Consider the following 20,719-nt stretch of genomic DNA (forward strand, 5'->3'; position numbering starts at 1 on the left):
GGGAGAGATCCAGCTTTGAGGGGGAGCGGAGGGATGCTAGGAGGCAGAAGAGGTCCTACACACACACACTTTCTCACACTCTCTCCCTCACACACACACATGCTAGATGTAAACAACAGCGCCAAAACCACAGCTCCAAGGAAGGAATTTTACGAGCTCCAGCCCTGGTACCCTAGGGGAGTTGTTGGTGTCTCTGCAGAAGAGAGAGAATGAAGGGGTGGGGAATGTGATTTTGTTTAAAGGAGCGGGAGAAAGAAAGGCAAGAGCAACCGGAAGTTGCTTCATCAAGAGCAGGAAACAAAATGACGCCCAGAGACAGTTAAAGGGGCAGAGAAAAGGGAGGATCTAATGGCGAAGAAACTGCGCAGCCAAAAAAAGGCGCTTAAAAAATAATACACGGTAGAAGCAAGCAGGGCTGTGGAGTCAGAGTCGGGGTCATGGAGTTGGAGTCGGAAGCAATTTTGGGTAGAGTCAGAGTCGGTAGAAATGTACCGACTCCAATTCCGTCTTCAAAATAAATTTTGATTGACAAATTTTTTAAAATAGAAATTCAAAATGTTAAAGAAGCTTCCCATGAAGTCAGCTGTAGTTGAGCATTTCACCATAACTCAAGATGGAAAACATTTTGTGTGTCAGTGTATGACACAGGACCCAGATGAAGACAAATGCTGTGATGCCAAGATCAGCTCAAATTCAGGCAGCGATAAAAATGCTCCTATGAGAGCTTCCAATTTAAAAAGACATTTACAGCCCTTTCCAGGGCTGTGGAGTTGGAAGCAATTTTGGGTAGAGTCGGAGTCGGACAGTAGAAAAATAGAGGAGTTGGAGTCGGAGTCGGAGTTGGAGTCGAAGGTTTGGCGTACCGACTCCACAGCCCTGGAAGCAGGTGAGGATTTTAAAAGCAATTTTGGATTTTTGCCACATCCATTTAATCCAGAGTTAAAGGCAAAAGCAGTAGAATGCATGCACGTTGGCTAAAACGTCAAGTAAACAGTCCAAATTAAAAGGATCTGCAAAAAGCACCAGATGCAGGTTTTTTGGGGCATGTAAACAGGCCCTAAGCCAGGGTCCTGTCTGCTCAAGGATTATCGCTAACTCAAGAGGACTTCCCCCCTCTCCTCCCCCTGTGGGGCACCCCCTAAATCTATTCTAGGGGCTCCTCCAACCCTCCAGAGCACATTTGGGGAGGGCATGGAGCACACATGGGAGGAAGAGAGGGAGGAAAGTCCTGATGAGCTAGCGGTAATCCTTGCACTGATGAACGAGTTAGGGGAATATTGCCTTTAGTATATTTGTTTCATTTAATGGATTTTTATTATATGTTGTTGGTTATTCTGTAAATTGCTTCAGGACTCTATTCACATGAAGTGATACATAAAATGAATACATTTAATCAAACAGAAGAAAGGGAAGTGGCAGTAATACTCGTATTAATACCCTTTTTAAAAGTTGTTTTTTGAAAAAAAAAATTAATGTTTTTAATGCTGTTTTGTTTTAATGTATTTTAAGATCTGTTTTTATGATGTTTTAAAGTGTTTTTAGCACTTTGTTTGCCGCCCTGGGCTCCTGCTGGGAGGAAGGGTGGGATACAAATTAAATAATAAATTAATTAATTAAGAGAACTCACCAATGAAGAAACATGGATGCTGTCCAAAATGAATTTAAATCTTTATTAAGTGTAAGAGCAAGTCACCAAGTTTCACGTGGTCTCACATATAACAGCTTTCCCCAACCTGGTACCTTCTAGATGTTTTTTTTACCACAACTCCTACAATCCCCAGCCAGTACAATTGTTTGAATTCAAAAGAGCTGGAAGGCACCACACTGGTGAAGACTGGCATAACATAATGTAAGTAACATAGCAAACTCCATTTAGAAAGCAATAACAAACATTGCAAGTGTTGATTCAAATAGCATGTTGAACTGACACCCCCCCCATCAACCAACTTTGAAAAATATTCAACTTTACAAAACTCAAACACATAGTCATAGGCTAACAGTAATTTAATTCACAGGACTCCTTCTGGCTGCCTTTTAAACCATACTCGCAAGAGGTCATTTTAATTATCAAGCTGTCTGTGCTAATCATTCCTCTGCTTATAGACTCGAGGAGCCACAAAATGTGATGCTTGGATGCACTGGCATTCAGTGTATGTACAACAGGACTTTCCCATCCTTTTCCCAAAAGGACTTCACTTCCTCTCCTTCCCCCTGCAACATCCCTTCCATGTGCTCCCCAAATCTGCTTGGGGGAGGGTTGGGGGACTCTCCAAAGCAGATTTGGGTGGTCACTGGGAGGACTCTTCAGGGAAGAGAAAAAGAAGGGGAAATGCCATTACTGATGCCCACACAACGCTGGATATCACTCAATTTTTAGATATTAAAGATAGCATATCACAGTGTCTGAGGGAGCACTGCTATGACATGTATCCATGCAAACTAACCATTTTAACATACATCACTTGCAAATGACATATGACTTATATGGCCAATAAGTGTAGAAATTATCAAACATCAAGGAAAGCTTCCTTTAGTTAGATCAATGCTTCAAAATGTTATAGGGCAAAGACTTGTTTTTGCTTGCTTTTAATGTGGCAAGAAATAATCCATTCATTTGCTTTTGAGGGAAAAGACTTATAATTAATCAACCAATAACCAAATCAACAGTAACATTTGCAAGTAAAACAACATTTGTTCTCCCTCTCACAAATATGATTGGCTGGAAGGAGTGACATAAGCCATTTTAAACCCTGAAAGTGCCATTCCAGCTTCGTTGTTCCAGCTGCTCAGAAGGGTATATCTCTTCAGCACTTTATGATGAGTGAGTGTGTTCCTTAAGAGTTGCCTGGGTTCTCTTCTCTGGCTTAGTGGCAGATTGGTTATTCCCTTGGGCCCGTTGGTAGGCACATCGATAGGAGGCTGCTTTTTCCTTCCTGCCAAAAGGTGAAGAAAACAAGATATATTGGTAAAATACATTTCAATATTGACAGAGCTGCACATGCAAGATAATCCTATGGAAATACTTGCGCAGAATCTCAGAGCAAAACTGGTTGCAGTCAGGAAAATCCTTTAAAGATGACAAAAATTCAAAACAAGCCCTATTCAGGCATCATGACTGCATATTCATTGAACAAACACAAGAAGAAATAAATTCCTACTGGCTCTTGTTCCAGGGACAGCACTTATAGTTCCCTTTGGACAAGACAGCATGGACATTCGTGGTGCCGTTGTAATATTTATTTTATTTATTAAATTTTTTAAATTGTGTTTTTAAATTGTTTTTTGTGTTTAAAATTTGTATATTTGTTTTTATTGTTTTTAATTGCTGTAAACTGCCCAGAGAGCTTTGGCTATGGGGCGGTATATAAATGTAATAAATAAATAAATAATTTACAAATGTAAAATCAGAGCAACTTAGAAGTAAATGGACAGTCCTAAAGGATGCAGACAGGCTGCTAACCCTAAAACCCAACTTCAACTTCTGTAGTACTCCCAAAGCCCCCCCCCCATTTCTGTTAATTCCATCTAGAACAGGCATAGGAAGCTTCAAGTCTAGGGGACTGTAAACCAGGCTCGGCATCAGCAGGTGGCCAGGTCAGGCACTGGCTAAGGGACCTGTGGCTGGCCAAGGGCTGCTGCCACTAGCCAAGGGCCCCTGCAAGTGAGACGGTGGAGATCCTGCTCCGCGATTCCTGCCAGCATCAGGTTGAGGGCCACAACTGGATGGTGGCACAGATTGTGGAGCACAAGCTCCACTCTCCCAGCTGACATCACCCACACATGTGTAGCCAGTGGCTGCTTAAATATGCCCAGTCGCATCACCTCACATGGTAGCAACCATGCCTGCCATCAATCAAAACCCCACCACCATCTTGGGTGATGCAGGCATGCGCTCTGATGCGTGAGGTGGCACAACTGAGTGTATTTAAGTGCATGTATGCACATGCATGTGCACACACACAGGGGGAGGCGGGGGTCTGCAGTGGGACAGTGCCTGCGGTGGGATGGTACGGGCTGCTGAAAACAGGCCTTTATATTCAGACCCCACATTGGCCTTGAACTGTGTCTCCTTGAGTGTTTTTGTCTGACTGGAATGTCTTGTTGAACTGTGATAATGCCTTGGTTGGATGAAGGATGGAGAGGGATGTGTGTATTTGTGTAGGTACGGAAAACTCTGACTTCCATGGGGCTGGAATGTGGCCTACTATACAAAGGTAAGAGTCACATCATTTGCTCAGCCCATTTTTGCCTCTAACCTTGCCCACTACTGGCATGCAACTGGCATCCAAAGGATGCCTACAAGACAATGTTGTCCTTAAGCTAAAAAAAAGTTTCCCACCTTTAATGTAGAATCTCTCAGCTTTCCATCATTCTTTGCTACCCAACTTCAAAGTGCAAAACACTCCATGTCCCTCTCTGCCTTTTCCTGCTAGCTGAAGGGTATCAAAAAGCAAGGCAAAGAGTTCTCCAGCCAACAAGGCATATTAACATTCTTCTGTTAAATGATCTGACTCCCCATTGAGGAAATATCGGCTGGTCATTCCTGTCCATCAACAAGGAATCCGTTAACAAAGGATGGTCAGCCAGCATCCACAACTAACTAAGCACAGGAAGTTTCTTGTTTCTGGAAATGTCCCCCAAGTTTAAAGCTTCAAAAAACACAAATCAGGTAGCAAGGCAGCTAGCGATAGGCAGCCCACTAGCAGAAAGGCCAATTATAAGCACTGAAAATAAATTCAAAGCGTTCAGAAACTCTTAGTCATTAAATCACAGGGTACTGATTTTCTGGCAGGTGGAAGCACATTTCTGAAAGGTCCAAATTTATTTATTTATTTATTTATTTATTTATTTAATTCAATTTTTATACCGCCCATAGCAAAGCTCTCTGGGCGGTGTACATCATGTAAACACTTTACATTCAATTTAAAACCACCTGGTCATCAAATCAACAATTTAAACATACAACAAAAACTAAGATTAACATAATTAAACCCATTAAATACAAGTCAAAAAGTAATTAGAAAAAGATGAACATATAACTATCTTTACAACATTAAATACAAAATACTAAAATATTAAAATACTAAAAATACTAAAAATACTATAACGCCTGGGTAAGGTTTTCACCTGGTGCCAAAAAGATAGTAATGTAGGCGTACCTCGTCAGGAGGGTGTTCCATAGTTAGGGGGCCGCTACCGAGAAGGCCCTCTTTCTTGTAATCGCCTTCCGGGCGTCTTTCTGAGTAGGCACCCAGAGGAGGGCCTTCGATGTTGAGCGCAGTGTACGGGTAGGTTCATATCGGGAGAGATGTTCCATCAGGTATTGTGGGCCCGTGCCGTGTAAGGCTTTATAGGTTAAAACCAGCACCTTGAATCGAGCCCGGAAACATATAGGCAGCCAGTGCAAGCGGGCCAGAATCGGTGTCACATGTTCCGACCGCTTGGTCCCAGTTATCAATCTGGCCGCTGCATTCTGCACAAGCTGCAATATCCGAACCATCTTCAAGGGCAGCCCCACGTATAGTGCATTGCAGTAGTCCAATTTCGAGGTTACCAGAGCATGAACAACTGAAGCAAGATGTTCCCTGTCCAGATATATATCAAAAGCCGCTGAGAGATCAAGGAGAATCAACAGGGTTACACTCCCTCTGTCTTTCTCCCGACAAAGGTATATAAATTAATTAAATAAAAATTAAATAAAATAAATATGGGCATAGCTGGGCTACCAGCCTAAGTTGGCAAAAAGCACTCCATGCCACTGAGGCCACCTGCGCCTCAAGTGACAAGGACGGGTCTGAAAGGACTCCCAAGCTGCGCACCTGCTCCTTCAGGGGGAGTGTAACCTCATCCAGAACAGGTCGAACATCCATCTGGTCAGGGGATCCATTTACTAACAGCATCTCAGTCTTGTCTGGATTGAGCTTCAATTTGTTCGCTCTCATCCAGTCCATTATCGCGGCCAAGCATCGGTTTAGCACCTTGACGGCCTCACCTGAAGAGGATGAAAAGGAGAAGTAGAGCTGCGTATCATCAGCGTACTGATGAGAACGCACTCCAAAAACTCCTGATGACAGCACCCAGCGGCTTCATATAGATGTTAAAGAGCATGGGGGACAGAACTGATCCCTGCGGAACTCCATATTGGAGCGCCCAGGGTATCGAGTAGTGCTCCCCAAGCACTACTTTCTGGAGACGACCTGCCAGATAGGAGTAGAACCACTGCCAAGCAGTGCCTCCAACTCCCAACTCCGCAAGCCTCCCCAGAAGGATGCCATGGTCGATGGTATCAAAAGCCGCTGAGAGATCAAGGAGAATCAACAGGGTTACACTCCCTCTGTCTTTCTCCCGACATAGGTCATCAGACAGGGCGACCAAGGCCGTCTCCGTGCCAAAACCGGGCCTGAAACCCGATTGAAATGGATCCAGATAATCGGTCTCATCCAAGAGTGCCTGTAGCTGGGGTGCAACCACCCTTTCCAGAACCTTGCCCAGGAATGGCACATTTGCTACCGGCCTATAGTTATTCAAATTATATGGGTCCATGGAAGATTTCTTCAAAAGTGGTCTCACCACCACCGCCTTAAGGCAGTTCGGGACCACTCCCTCACATAGTGAGGCATTAATCACTTCCCTGGCCCAGCCGGCAGTGCCATCCCTGCTAGCTTTTATTAGCCAAGAGGGGGAAGGATCTAACACAGAAGTGGTTGCACGCACCTGTCCAAGCACCTTGTCAACGTCCTCAAGCTGCACCAATTGAAACTCATCCAATAAAATATGACCAGACTGTGCTCCGGAGACCTCATTTGATTCCACTGCTATAACATTGGAGTCTAAGTCCTGATGGATGCAAGAGATTTTATTCTGGAAGTGATTGGCAAATTCGTCACAGCGAGCTTTAGAAGATTCAATCACGTCCTTAGGGCCAGAATGTAAGAGCCCTTTGACAGTTTGAAAAAGCTCTGCTGGACGGGAAATAGAAGATTGAATAGAGGCAGTGATATGTTGTTTCTTTGCTGCCTGCACTGCCCCAAAATACGTCTTATTATAAGCACTCACCAGTGCAAAGTTGCATTCGTCAGGAGTCCGTCTCCATCTGCACTCAAGCCGTCTCCTATACTGTTTCATTGCCCTCAGCTCTGGAGTATACCATGGAGCTGTATGAGCTCTACAAAGGAGAGGGCGCACAGGAGCGATCATGTCAGCTGCCCGGGTCATTTCCGCATTCCACAGATCGACCAGGGTGTCGACATGAGCGCCAACCTTATCAGCCAGAAAACTCCCCAGAGCTTTTTGAAAACCATCAGGATCCAGCAGTCTCTGGGGGCAGACCATCTTAATAGGTCCCCCACCCTTGCAGAGGGGGAAAGTCGTCGCGAGTCTAAACCTCAATAAGCAGTGATCTGTCCATGACAAAGGAGCTGATGTAAGGCTCCCTATATACAGATCACTATCATCATGTCCCGTAGCAAAAATCAGGTCCAGAGTGTGACCTGCCACATGAGTTGGGCCGGTGGTGTATTGGGACAGCCCCATGGTCGTCATGGAGACCATGAAGTCCTGAGCCGCCCCAGATAAGATGGCCTCGGCATGAATGTTGACATCGCCCAGTACCAATAGTCTAGGAGATCTCAACAAAACCTCCGAGACCACCTCCGTCAGCTCAGTCAGGGAGTCTGTTAGGCAGCGGGGTGGGCGGTACACTAACAGGATCCCCAATCTGTTCCTCTGGCCCAGCTCAAGGTGCAAACACTCAAGGCCAGTAGTTACATGGACATGGTGCTTGAAGAGGGGGATAGAACTCCTATAGACCACAGCAACCCCCCCTCCCTGGCCCTCAGATCTACCGTGATGCTGTACTGAGTATCCTGGTGGGCACAGCTGAGAAAGACCAACTCCTCCCTGCTCACCCACCCAGGTCTCAGTTATGCATGCCAGATCGGCTGCCTCATCCACAATTAAATCATGGATGAGGGCGGTCTTATTATGTACCGATCTGGCATTAAAAAGCAGCATCCGGAGATCAGAGAGCTGGCTGATAGGACATCCCGCATACCTGTGGATGTGTGGAGGACCGGAACACGGGAAAGCCGTCAATTGCCTGGGCCGTGTTCCCCTCACCTGGCCTGTCTTCCACACAATGTGATATCTCCCTCTACCCGTCACTACGCCTATTGGGGCCCCCACAAATTCCTCCTGACTATGATTCCTCTCTCCCAGGCACATAATATAAAACATCACCACACACACTTACAGCATACACCATACATCACACAAACTCTCACACATACACACTCACAATCAACAAACAAAACAGCCAAAAGCCAGTCCGTGACTAACAAGCCCTTGGTGATGGCAAAATGGATCCAGCAGCATCGCCACAGCTATCCCTCACTCCGTCAAGAGTAGCCCCAGCTGGTCTCCATCAAAACAAGCGCCAAGCCGGAATTCCTGCTCGCAGACCACAGCAGCGAACGTAAACAGCTCGTAAATCCAAGTCCACGCCAGCCGAAAGCACCATTGGAAATCCACTACGAAGAAAAAGGAGTCCTCGCCTCGAACCTCGGGTTGTCAACAATTGCAGGGGACAAGCGAAAAACGGAGGACAGGAAAACAGGACGAGGCAGAAGAACCTTCCTCCATCCGGCGGCCCCCCCTGCAAGCGCAAAAGCAACCCCAGTTGGCACCCCTCAACTCCCCACAACACCACAGGAAGGAGGGGATGACCACACAGTCCAAAGTCGACGGGAGGTGCCTCTTGGCTGGCCCCAGAACGGTCCCTCGGAGCCACGTCATCCACCAGCGACTGGAGCGGGCAGATGGATCAACAAGCAGAGAAACCCCGAATGGAAAAATCATGCTGCAACCCAGGCAGCGAGGCCCACGCTCCACACAGTTCGGACCACCCCGAACCAACATAGGGACCACCCCATCCACAGCTGCAGACCACCTCCAGCAACAAGGTAAGTTCTTCATCAATTTACCAATATTTGTTGAATAATTTGCTGAATAATTATCCGTTGTTATTCATCAGCTAGCGAAGCTCCTGGCTGGGCGTCTTAGTCAGTCGCAATCTTGGGACACAGTGGACTGAAACGTGCCTTCGGAGGATCATTTTGGTGCAGTCACTCACAGAACAAAATTGCTCCTGCATGCATTTTCCTTCATGGAAAATGTAGATTGGAGAGACAAAAAATCAGTCTTGAGGGTCTTCTGGCACCTTGAAGACTTAAGTCTACTTCATCCTGATGCAAGGTCCATCTGCTGAAGTGGGCACATCTAGATGTGCCTTAAGATAAAGGACAAAGATAAAGAATGTGTGTGTGGGGTGGGGTATCAGCATTTGTACTGTTGCGCGCCACCTCAATCTCCGAGTGGTGAGAGATCTCCAGGGGTCCCTGCACTTACCCAGGGTTTGGTTTCCTTGGAAAGAAGGTCAGCAGAGACTGTGATGTCTTTATGAAATATGGTTTATTTATTTACACATATTCCAACCTGAACTTAAGATGGAGTGGTTCAAAGCATCAGCAGTCCAATAGATCTTGCATTTTCCATCAGGCTTATAGGAGGGCCTCTAAAGCCATGGTGCAGAGTGCCAGCCCCTCTGCCTGCCTCCAGCTCCCAGCCTTTCCTCAGACTCAACTCAAAACACAAGCCTTTCCTTGGCCTCAGAAAGTGGGGAGGGGGCTGTCCTGAAGAGTTTCTATAACAATAGGATCTCCTTGGCTCAGTTAATGGGCACTTGATAGGCCCATTAACTCACCTGGTCACTCTATTAGACTAACAAAGGGAACTCATCTGACCAGCAGAGCGGGTTTCTCACCCCCAGGTGCAGGGTTCCAAATCAGGCTGGAAGGGGACTCATGGAAATCATCCATCTCAACCCCAAATCCATAACAGTATGTAAATGTTTCATGCCAGTTTCTTTGCTCTCTGCAGTGAGAACAAGGTGGTGTGATCAATAATTATGCTTCTTGGTAGCACAATTAGCCTTATGGCATAAAACAAACACAGTAAGCATACAAAAGTTTATATACTTTTTAAAAAGTTTGTTCCTTTAATATATGTTCTTACAGCTTCAGGTAATGTAGCGGAGAAAACATTCTGGGATAAAGGGTAGGATATAAATTTAATAAATAACAACAATAAAAGAAAAAAACATAGGTACTTCTTTGAAATCAAGCTGATTGGTGGGTGAATTTTTCCTGAGGCAGGGATTAGAACACTTTGATTATCCCAGATAAACTGAGACAGCCGGGATTTTAACTTGTGTGGTAGACAACAGAAATTTAGATGCTTGTCAGCCAAAAGAGAGAATAGGCATGGTCATGACAAAGAGGTCATGCTTGTCCTGAGATGTAGTGCCCTCCAGCTTTTATTTCTCTCATGGTTCTGCCAAAAGGTACAGTCTAACTTTGTGTGTTTGCTGTGTTTGCATCCATGCAGCTTGTGCTCAAAATATGGGGCTGCATTGTTCTAGCGGCATTTTGATTTCTAAGCCCTTGACAAGGTAATTGTTGTAATGGGGTATTTTGGTGAGCCCGCTGCTGGAGGCTGTCCAAGCAATGCAAATCTCTCTTGAGTTCTGTAAATGGATCCCTTTCACTGAGCCCACGCAAATGTGTCACAGTTTAAAACTGAAAGGGTTTTATTTTTCTGCCTCTAGCAGCAGCTATAAGCATTGAGACCTGCATTTAAAATGTGCAGACGCATGTAGGAGTAAAACTGACAGATTATAATTATCAATAGACAAGGGAGGAAAACAAAAATTAATTTCTGAGGCAAAACATATAATTTGCCTTTAAACTGTAATAGCTATTCCATTCCTCATGCAATTTACTACTTTGCAAAATCAGACTTAAGTTGTCTGGGATTCCAGCATCTCTCCCCTGTCCAAAATTACACTGACCTACTGGACTGCAACATAGGCCTTCAAATGGATGTTAATGGACAGTATATGAATATAGAGATAGACAGCAGAGGTTATGAGCAGGATCCCATTGGTCCTCCTCCTGTTGTTCTAGTGCAGGCAGCTGCTAATGTAGATGAAGAAGTACCTGCTAATTCCGCCTCCCCATCCTTGCAGTCCCAAAGGCCTCTGAAAATCTATTCTGGAGGGCTGAGATCATGAAGAGGAAACCTTGCACTTTTTCTGTTTCTGAAGGCCTACATGAGCACTTGTGTAGTAAACCAAGTAAGCACTCACCTTTTACCACATTGTATAAAAGATGCTAGAAGTAGTTCCACAACTATGGAGATAGAATGTAGGATTGTGTCTCATTGTCAGTTATACCACTGGTCCATAAACACCATACATTTAAAAGCACATTACTTCTCCCAAAGAATCCTGGGGACTGTAGATTGTTAAGGGTGCTGGGAGGAATGTTAAGGATACTAGAGGAATGTGCAAACATTTTCCACAGGACATAGCACTTGTAATTCTGGGGGTTGGTTTTAGATTTTAGCAGGTTATGGAAGGTTCCCCCAAAACCCAAATACTTCCCTTGATCTCATACACTGGTATTGTTTCATACTGACTAGGGGCAAAAGGGCAAAATCATGACACTCAAGGAAAAGAATTCTCCCTTTGTACCTTACAGGAAGAGTTAAAAAATATGTGGCATCTTATGATACTGAAATGTAAATCTTAAAACCAGAGTCACTTTCTTATAATCAGAAGTGAAATAATGTGTATTTTATGAAAATACTCTGAGTCTGCAATGACATTTAATTAAATTGGATTTACTAAATGGTTTAGAAAGTCTGTTTTCCAATTAACTGAAGCATTTCAAGGCAGGCTATCTCTCTACCTGCTGTGGTGTCTTAACAGCACAGGCATGGTGCTATGGCTCAAAGATTTGCCAAGACCAGGCTGTTCTATAAGCAATGTGCTAGAAAGAGGGACTTGCTCTGATCTTATCTCACTGATTCTATTGTAAGAAATAAATCTGATGTAATCACTGAATGATTTGGGAATTATATCTGTTTAGAGTCTGATTTGCTAACTGTTTTTGTAATAGCTGCCTACACATGGATGGACTACCAGGTGCATGTAATATAAGCACATCAAAGAATGTGCATCTCAGATAAGTGTCTTTTGTTTTCTCAGATTCTGCTGCTTCACAAGCTTCTGTGATCACTATGGGCAGGGAGGTGGTTCTAAGTAAGAGGTGCAAAAGTGTCACAGCCTGGGTGGAGGTTCTGTGAAAGACAAGTTAGCAAGTAGCACCACTGTGATCAAGAAGAAAAAATAAAGATCAAGTGCAACATGGTGAAAATGATGACATTCCATTGTTTGGATTTCTCTAGAAAATCCATAGGTTCCTCCTTGGACTGGTGACATCCCTATATGGGTAGACCAGTGGGCAGGCACAAAATATGGCAACCCATGTACAGCAGGGGTTGCCAAAATATTTGGACCAGAGAGCACATTTCAAATTTTGAGAGAGTGCTGAGGGAACCAGTCACAAAATAGCTACCATAGGGGCGTGGCATAACACAAAATTAGAAGTTTTTCCATAATTGTATGTCCATACTAGAAAAAACTTGGTCTATTTAATTTCTGCCTGCCGTATGGCTGTTAAAGGCATAAGAAGCTGTTTTTTCTCAATGCCAACCCTAAACCGAAGCCTAGGCTGCCTTCCTGTACCCACTTACATGGAAGTAAGCCCCATTAAACACAAAGAGACTTACTTCTCAATAGACGTGTATACCATTGTTAACTATACAGTGAACTCTTAATGAATCCCTGGTCTTTAGCTCTTGCAAAGCAGGCAACATGCTTAAGCCTCTTTGCAAAGTTTTCACATTTGCCTTTTGGGGAGAAGGGGGCTTCTTTAGCATTCACCCACACTTATTGTGTAGTAGTATTTGCAGACAATAACTTCTAGGCACTACATTATCTCAGGCGACCCCAGCACAGGAAAAATGCATCCTGGTTGCTAAGGGAAAAGGAAGGGTAAACTATAAAGATTCCAATGACTGAACAAAACAAAACAGAAGCAGGAAAAGTGCACTAAGAGAGCAGGGAAAACAGCAGCTCTTTAGGACCTCAGGGATCCAAGTTGCCTGATGTTCAAACAACTTGCTTATCAATCACAGCTCTGACTTCACTCATTGGCTAATAACATTGATAGGCAGGAGCAGCCAGGCCGGATCATTTCACATAAGTCCCTTAGGAGTGTACCTGCATGTTTTGTTCCATAACTTTCCTTCTAGAAGGAGTAGAGACTTCTTTAAAAATGAAAGCTCACATTCTGGGCTACCTACTGGGGGCACTACTAAAGGCCTTCACAAGTGCCATGGTGCCCATGGGCAATGGGTTGGCAACATCTGATGTACAGCAACACTGAAGCTATAGTAGTGCATTCCTAATTGGAACGTGAATGCAAAAAGTTTCAGTTTCAATAAAATTGCTTTGTACCCACTTTCCCCACTTAGACAGTGTTGTCTCAATAGCCTCAGGAACCACCTCCTTCCATATCAGTTTGCCTGAGAATTCTTCTCAATGGTAGAACTCCTTCTGCATGATCTGCTGCCATTGGAGATGTGGTGAGTGTGTACAAGAGACAAGGTCTTTTTGTTTCTGGTGCCCAGACTGTGGAACAGTCCTGCAAGGGAGGTATGTCTGTTCCATCACTGACCTCTTTTAGGTAGTCAGTCAAGACCATGTTATTCTGGCAAACTTGTAAGTAATTGTGGCCTTACGTCACTGCTTTTATCTGTTGCAGTTTTTTTTCTTGGATGAGCTATTTTTGTACATGTTAAGTGCTTCATAGTTTTATGGCAAGCTGCCTTGGATGTAAGCTTACAGAAAGGCAGGGTATAAATTGTAACAAAAACATTTTTATATGTATATTTATATCTTGCCTTTCTTCCATCATGGAATTCAAAGTTCATGGGGTTCATGTTCATGGGGTTTCCAGATGGTCTCCCATGCAGGCACTGACCAGATCCAGACCTACTTAGTTTTAGTAAGGTAGTCTCATTCTTCTTTGTCTACATGACTGACAAGAGACCAGCTTGGATTGTGCCTTTGTCACTGAAAACAGGAATTTCAAGAGGAAATTGTACCAGCTTTTCAACAGGGAACTACACAGACTAGTTTTACAGCAGTGGTGGGAAACCTGTGTGACCCTCCAGAAGTTGTTGGGCTCCAACTCCCATCAGCCCCAGCCAGCATGGTCAGGGATAACGGGAACTTTAATCTAGCAACATCTGGAGGGCTACAGGTTCTCCACCCCTTAAGTATAGGAACCTCACTGCTGATTGAATATGCTCTTAGATCAATGGGCGGTTCACAGAGAATCACTGGACTGGGATTGGTTTATATGAATGGTGTTTTTCCTTGTGCGTAAGGGCTTAAAGAGAGAAATGCCCTGGGGCCTATGTTATTTAATTAGAAATTCATAATCCTCATCAGCTATTGCTCTTTAATATGCCTAGTGCAGGAGTGGGCAACCTTTTTTTTCTGTAAGAAGCCACATTCCAAATCTGGGCAAGGCGAAAGCCATCAGTGGGCAGGGTCATTCTTTGTTCTCTCCTTTCCCTTTTCTCTCTTCCTGCTGTCTTCTCATTATGTCTCCAAAGTATGATAACCTCAGATTCATCATTTTAGCTTCTAACGATAGATCTGGTTTAATTTGTTGTAACACCCAATTATTTGTCTTTTTCACAGTCCATGGTATGCACAAACCATGTCTCCTCCAACACCACATTTCAAATGAGTTGATTTTCTCTTATCCACTATTTTCACTGTCTAACTTTCACATCCATACATACAGATCGGGAATACCACAGTCTGAACAATCGTGACTTTAGTGTTCAGTGATACATCTTTCCATTTGAGAACCTTTTCTAGTTCTCTCATAGCTGCCCTCCCCAGTACTAGCTTTCTTCTAATTTCTTGACTATTGTCTCTATTTTGGTTAATGACTGTGTCAAACTATTGATAATCCTTGACAAGTTCAATGTCCTCATTGTCAACTTTAATGTTACACAAATCTGCTGTTGTCATTACTTTAGTCTTCTTGACATTCAGTTGTAGTCCTGCTTTTGTGCTTTCCTCTTTAACTTTCAACAGCATTCATTTCAATTCATTACTGGTTTCTGCTAGTAGTATGGTATCGTCTGCATATCTTAAATTTATATTTTTAATTTTCCCTCCAATTTTCACACCTCCTTCATCTTGGTCCAATCCTGCTTTCCGTATGATATGTTCATATAGATTAAACATGTATGATGATAAAATACACCTGTCTCACACCCTTTCCAATTGGGAACCAATTGGTTTCTCCACAATCAGATGGTGTGGCACCCCCATTTCTTTTAAAGCATTCCATAGGTTTTCATGATCTACACCAGCCTTTCCCAACCAGTGTGCCTCCAGATGTTGTTGGACCACAATTCCCATCTTTCCTGACCGTTGGCAATGCTGGCTGAGGCTGATGGGAGTTGTGGTCCAACAACATCTGGAGGCACACTGGTTGGGAAAGGCTGATCTACACAATCAAAGGCTTTGCTGTAATCTATAAAGCACAGGGTGATTTTCTTCTGAAATTCCTTGTTCCGTTCCATTATCCAACGTATGGTTGCGATATGATCTCTGGTACCTCTTTCTTTTCTAAATCCAGCTTGGACATCTGGCATTTCTCACTCCATATATGGTAAGAGCCTTTGTTGTAGAATCTTGAGCATTACTTTACTTGCATGGGATATTAAGGCAATAGTTGGATAATTACTGCATTTCCCGGGATCCCCTTTCTTTGGAATTGGGATACATATTAAACGCTTCTAGTCTGTGGGCCATTGTTTAGTTTTCCGTATTTCTTTAGCATTCTGACCATGTTTCTATCTCCTTTTGATTTTGCTTTCCTTCTTTAACCATTTGAAGAGTTTTGTCAGTCATCCATTGAGGTCTTTCTTTTTAGTTAGAGGTGTTGTCTTTTTGCATTCTTCCCTGATAATGTCTCTGACTTCAATCCATAGTTCTTCTGGTTCTCTATCAACTAAGTTTAAAGCCTCAAATCTGTTCCTTATTTGATCTTTATATTCTTTAGGGATGTTATTTAAATTGTATTTTGGCATTGTGATTGCTTTGTTCTTCTTTAGCTTTACTCTGATTTTTGATATGACCAGTTCACGATCTGTACCGTAGTCTACTCCTGGTCTTGTTTTTGCAGAAAGTATGGAACTTCTCCATCTTCTGCTACCAATTATATAATCAATTTGATTCCTACATTGACCATTTGGTGATGTTCACATGTATAGTTGTCTTTTCAGTTGTTAAAAAAAAATGTGTTCGCATGAAACAAATTACTGGCTTCACAAAATTCAATGTCTTTCTCCTGCTTCATTTCTATCTCCTAAGCCCCATTTCCGCACAATTCCTAGTTCTTCTCTGTTCCCTACATTTGCATTCCAGTCCCCCATGATTATCAGAACATCTTGTTTTAGTGTGTGATCAATTTCTTCCTGTACTTCTGCATAAAATCTCTCCAATTCCTCTTCTTCTGCATTTGCCGTTGGAATGTAGACTTCTATTATGGTTATATTAATAGGTTTCCCATTTAATCTCATTGATAATCTGGCAGGAAACCAGATTTCAACTGGACATCAGGAAAAGCTTCCTAACCGTTAGACCCATACGACAATGGAACCAATTACCTAGAGAGGTAGTGGGCTCTCCAACACTGGAGGCATTCAAGAGGCAGCTGGACAGCCATCTGTCAGGAATGCTTTGATTTGGATTCCTGCATTGAGCAGGGGGTTGGACTTGATGGCCTTATAGGCCCCTTCCAACTCTATAATTCTATGATACTATGATATGACTCGCTCAGACCTTGCGTTATAGCTCCTAATTACTTTTGCTACATGACTTCTCACTATTAAAGCAACCCTGTTCCTTCTTAATTTCACATTTTCTGCATAAAATATTTTGTAGTTGTCTGATTGAAAATGTCCCATTCCTGTCCTTATTAATTTACTCATGCCAAGTATTATAATATTGATGTGTTCCATTTCTTGCTTGACAATTTCTAACTTTCCCTGGTTCATGCTTCTCATATTTCCTATTGTGCACACCGTACAATTCTGGACTCTCCTTTCGCATCTGTGTGCATCAGCCTCTGGGCTTCCCTTTGGCTTGGAGCCAGCAGCATCATTACTCACAGCACTACTCGTACTTGTCCATTGTTCTTCCCCAGTAGCTCACTGAGTGCCATCTGACCTGGGGGTCTCATCTTCTAGCCCTATCTCATGTTGCATTTTGGATACTCTGTTCATAGGGTTTTCATTATAAGAGGTGATTTACCATTGCCTTCCTCTGAGTTTGAGAGAGAGAGAGAGAGAGAGAGAGAGAGAGAGAGAGCAGCATATCATCTTAGCCTGGTGAAAAGGTAAGTCTTTACCTGGCACCAAAAAGATAACAACAAAAGTGCCAAGTAGACCTCGCTGTGGAGTGCATTCCACAGATGGGGAGCCACAACTGAAGTGGGTGTTTGGATCTTTGGAGGTTTTTTAGGATTTTTTAGGGGAAGTATGAAAACAAGGTAAAGAGCCAGAGGCTTTTAAAAACCTACCATGTACTTGAGATGGGTCCCAATGGTCTCTCTGTAATGGTGTTTAGCCTATAGTAATCCAAAAATGTTCTGGCCACATTCCTTCCTAGTTTCATATCTGAGAGTGTTTAATAAGGAGAATTGTTTTTTTAAACAATTTTAAAAAGCCAAACCAACTATAAAGGTAAATTACAGTGATACGACGTGTAAGCAATTTCAGATTAACACTGCAACAGATCTGACCTTAATATTTATCAGCAGATATACAACTGTCATCAAGCATCATTTTTATTCACACAGATAGATAATATGTATACATGTAATATGCTAAAATTCTAAAGGAGACTCCTGCTTGATTTACCTCACAAACACTCATGTGACTTGGCCACTCCACAGGGGATTTTCAACTTCTGAAAGGCAATGTACTGACCCTTGAGTCTCACACTTGATGAAGGAGTAGTCAGATTTCTGGATTAGTAGTAAGAGGACAGATATTGAAAATTTGAAGGGTGAGAAAGTCATTTTCACCTTGAAACCCATTTCTGGATGAACAGTGATTTATAAAAACATAAAATAAATAAATAAAATAAATTTTTTTTTAGAAAGTAATTTCAAGTAAAAGGCATGCAAAGATATTTCCATTTACTTTACCACTATCTGCTTTTCACAATGCGCAGGCAAACACTGGTGATTTTGTGTGTACTTCCATTTTGTGCATACAGACATTATAGTATTGGCTTTTTGTCAATTTAGAAACTCAGTCTATTTGTGTTTTGTATAAATGTTGATATCAGTAATTACCTGATGCAATTCCACTAGTGGGAAATTCCAGAAGTAGAACATTTGAGGATTTCCAGGCATCTTTCAAAAAGAAGCCAACTTCTAAATGAAGCTTTTATTATTACCCACCTATTCACATTAGGGATATCAAAACAAATGTATTTAAGATGCAAAGTTCACGTTCTATGGGGAAAAAAATCCCTGCTCATTATTTTTTTTCTAAATAGAGAAAATGACTAATGTGAAATCATCTACAGTCTTAGCTTTGTAGCTGAAAGCTGAAAGTATTATATGGAGAAACTAATCTAAGAGATTTGTAAATGAGCTACAATCTAATTGTAGAAATGACCTTGAAGCCTACACAGGATTACTATTCAACCAGAGCGGAGGGAGAAAGCAGTGGAGATATCTTTTTTTAAATGCAGGATCAACTTTTATTGACAAGAATGTGTAAGCTTTCAGCTAGAAGCAGGTTATTTCTCATACACAGCAGATAAGGGGGTAAATCTGGGTCTCGACTATATTGCTTTAGACTAAGGATGGAATCCTCTCTTTTTTTACATTTTGTTTTTAAATGTGGTCCCCTAGTGGTCATTAGTGATCCAATTCCTTTCCCCCCGATATCTTTTCATTTTTCCTATCTCTGATTTTTTTTGCTTTGCATATAATTATCAATATTATAATCACTATTTATTCATGACACTCCACTGGTATCAGTCTTTTTTCTGAACTCTGTAATTATTGCCTGTTTACATTTCTTTTCAAATGCATTGCAGAGCAGATTAAGGCAGATAAACAAGTCAGTGTTTCCCCCCTGCTGCTTACAAACAACACCTCATTCCCCCTGCTGCTTTCTGTCTGTCAGTTACAATCAACACTTCACTGACAACAGTGAAAGAAAATACACATTTGAAGAGCTCACATAGAAAGTAGATCAATAAAAGTATCACTCACACTATCGAGATTTCAAAGTGCATTTAAAAAAACGAATTGGAAAAGAGAAGAATGAATTGAAAACTAGGCACAGAGAGTTGCTACTTCAAAGTTCTCTCTGCAAGGATGGAGAATATCAGAAATAATAATTAATCCAATGGCAAATCAGATTATTGCATAGACGGAGCCCATACACTACTTCAGACTGCAGGTGGGAGAATCACATAATGGAAATAAAATTCATTACACACAGAAAACTAGCATATCAGAGAGAAGGCTACTATAAGCCTCCCCCAACATAGTTTTCTATGAGCAGGGTTTTCCCCACCACCTACTGGGAAGGATTCAATCATATGAGTCCCCACCTGCACGTTTGTAAGTGGTGCAGACCAGATTTACCATCTCATTTGCCCTTTGTGAGAACAAGACTTCACATTCTTGGAGATAATAGAGCTTACATTTAAAATTGGAAAGGCTTATTAGAAACATAAGAACATAAGAAGAGCCTGCTGGATCAGGCCAGTGGCCCATCTAGTCCAGCATCCTGTTCTCACAGTGGCCAACCAGGTGCCTGGGGGAAGCCCACAAGCAGGACCCGAGTGCAAGAACACTCTCCCCTCCTGAGGCTTCCGGAAACTGGTTTTCAGAAGCATGCTGCCTCTGACTAGGGTGGCAGAGCACAGCCATCATGGCTAGTAGCCATTGATAGCCCTGTCCTCCATGAATTTGTCTAATCTTCTTTTAAAGCCATCCAAGCTGGTGGCCATTACTGCATCTTGTGGGAGCAAATTCCATAGTTTAACTATGCGCTGAGTAAAGAAGTACTTCCTATTGTCTGTCCTGAATCTTCCAACATTCAGCTTCTTTGAATGTCCACGAGTTCTAGTATTATGAGAGAGGGAGAAGAACTTTTCTCTATCCACTTTCTCAATGCCATGCATAATTTTATACACTTCTATCATGTCTCCTCTGACCCGCCTTTTCTCTAAACTAAAAAGCCCCAAATGCTGCAACCTTTCCTCGTAAGGGAGTCGTTCCATCCTCTTGATCATTCCGGTTGCCCTCTTCTGAACCTTTTCCAACTCTATAATATCCTTTTTGAGATGAGGCGACCAGAACTGTACACAGTATTCCAAATGCGGCCGCACCATAGATTTATACAATGGCATTATGATATCGGCTGTTTTATTTTCAATACCTTTCCTAATTATTGCTACCATGGAATTTGCCTTTTTCACAGCTGCCGCACACTGGGTCGACATTTTCATCGTGCTGTCCACTACAACCCCGAGGTCTCTCTCCTGGTCGGTCACCGCCAGTTCAGACCCCATGAGCGTATATGTGAAATTCAGATTTTTTGCTCCAATATGCATAATTTTACACTTGTTTATATTGAATTGCATTTGCCATTTTTCTGCCCGTTCACTCAGTTTGGAGAGGTCTTTTTGGAG

At 42.7% G+C, this 20,719-nt stretch overlaps 1 protein-coding gene across 1 annotated transcript in view; it reads right to left on the reverse strand.

Moving 5' to 3' along the window:
• Positions 1-1,695: 1,695 nt before the first annotated feature.
• Positions 1,696-20,719, reverse strand: part of BEND5 (BEN domain containing 5) — a 1,596,389-nt gene continuing 1,577,365 nt past the window's right edge. Inside the window, exons 13-14 of the mRNA XM_061632932.1 lie at positions 17,577-17,673; positions 1,696-2,933 (exon numbers count right to left, since the gene is read on the reverse strand). Coding sequence (XP_061488916.1) covers positions 2,813-2,933; positions 17,577-17,673 — 218 coding nt within the window. The 3' untranslated portion in view covers positions 1,696-2,812. The remainder of the gene's footprint in view (positions 2,934-17,576; positions 17,674-20,719) is intronic.

This window comes from Rhineura floridana, chromosome 6 (genome assembly GCF_030035675.1).
Source record: "Rhineura floridana isolate rRhiFlo1 chromosome 6, rRhiFlo1.hap2, whole genome shotgun sequence".
In the NCBI taxonomy this organism is placed as follows: domain Eukaryota; kingdom Metazoa; phylum Chordata; class Lepidosauria; order Squamata; family Rhineuridae; genus Rhineura; species Rhineura floridana.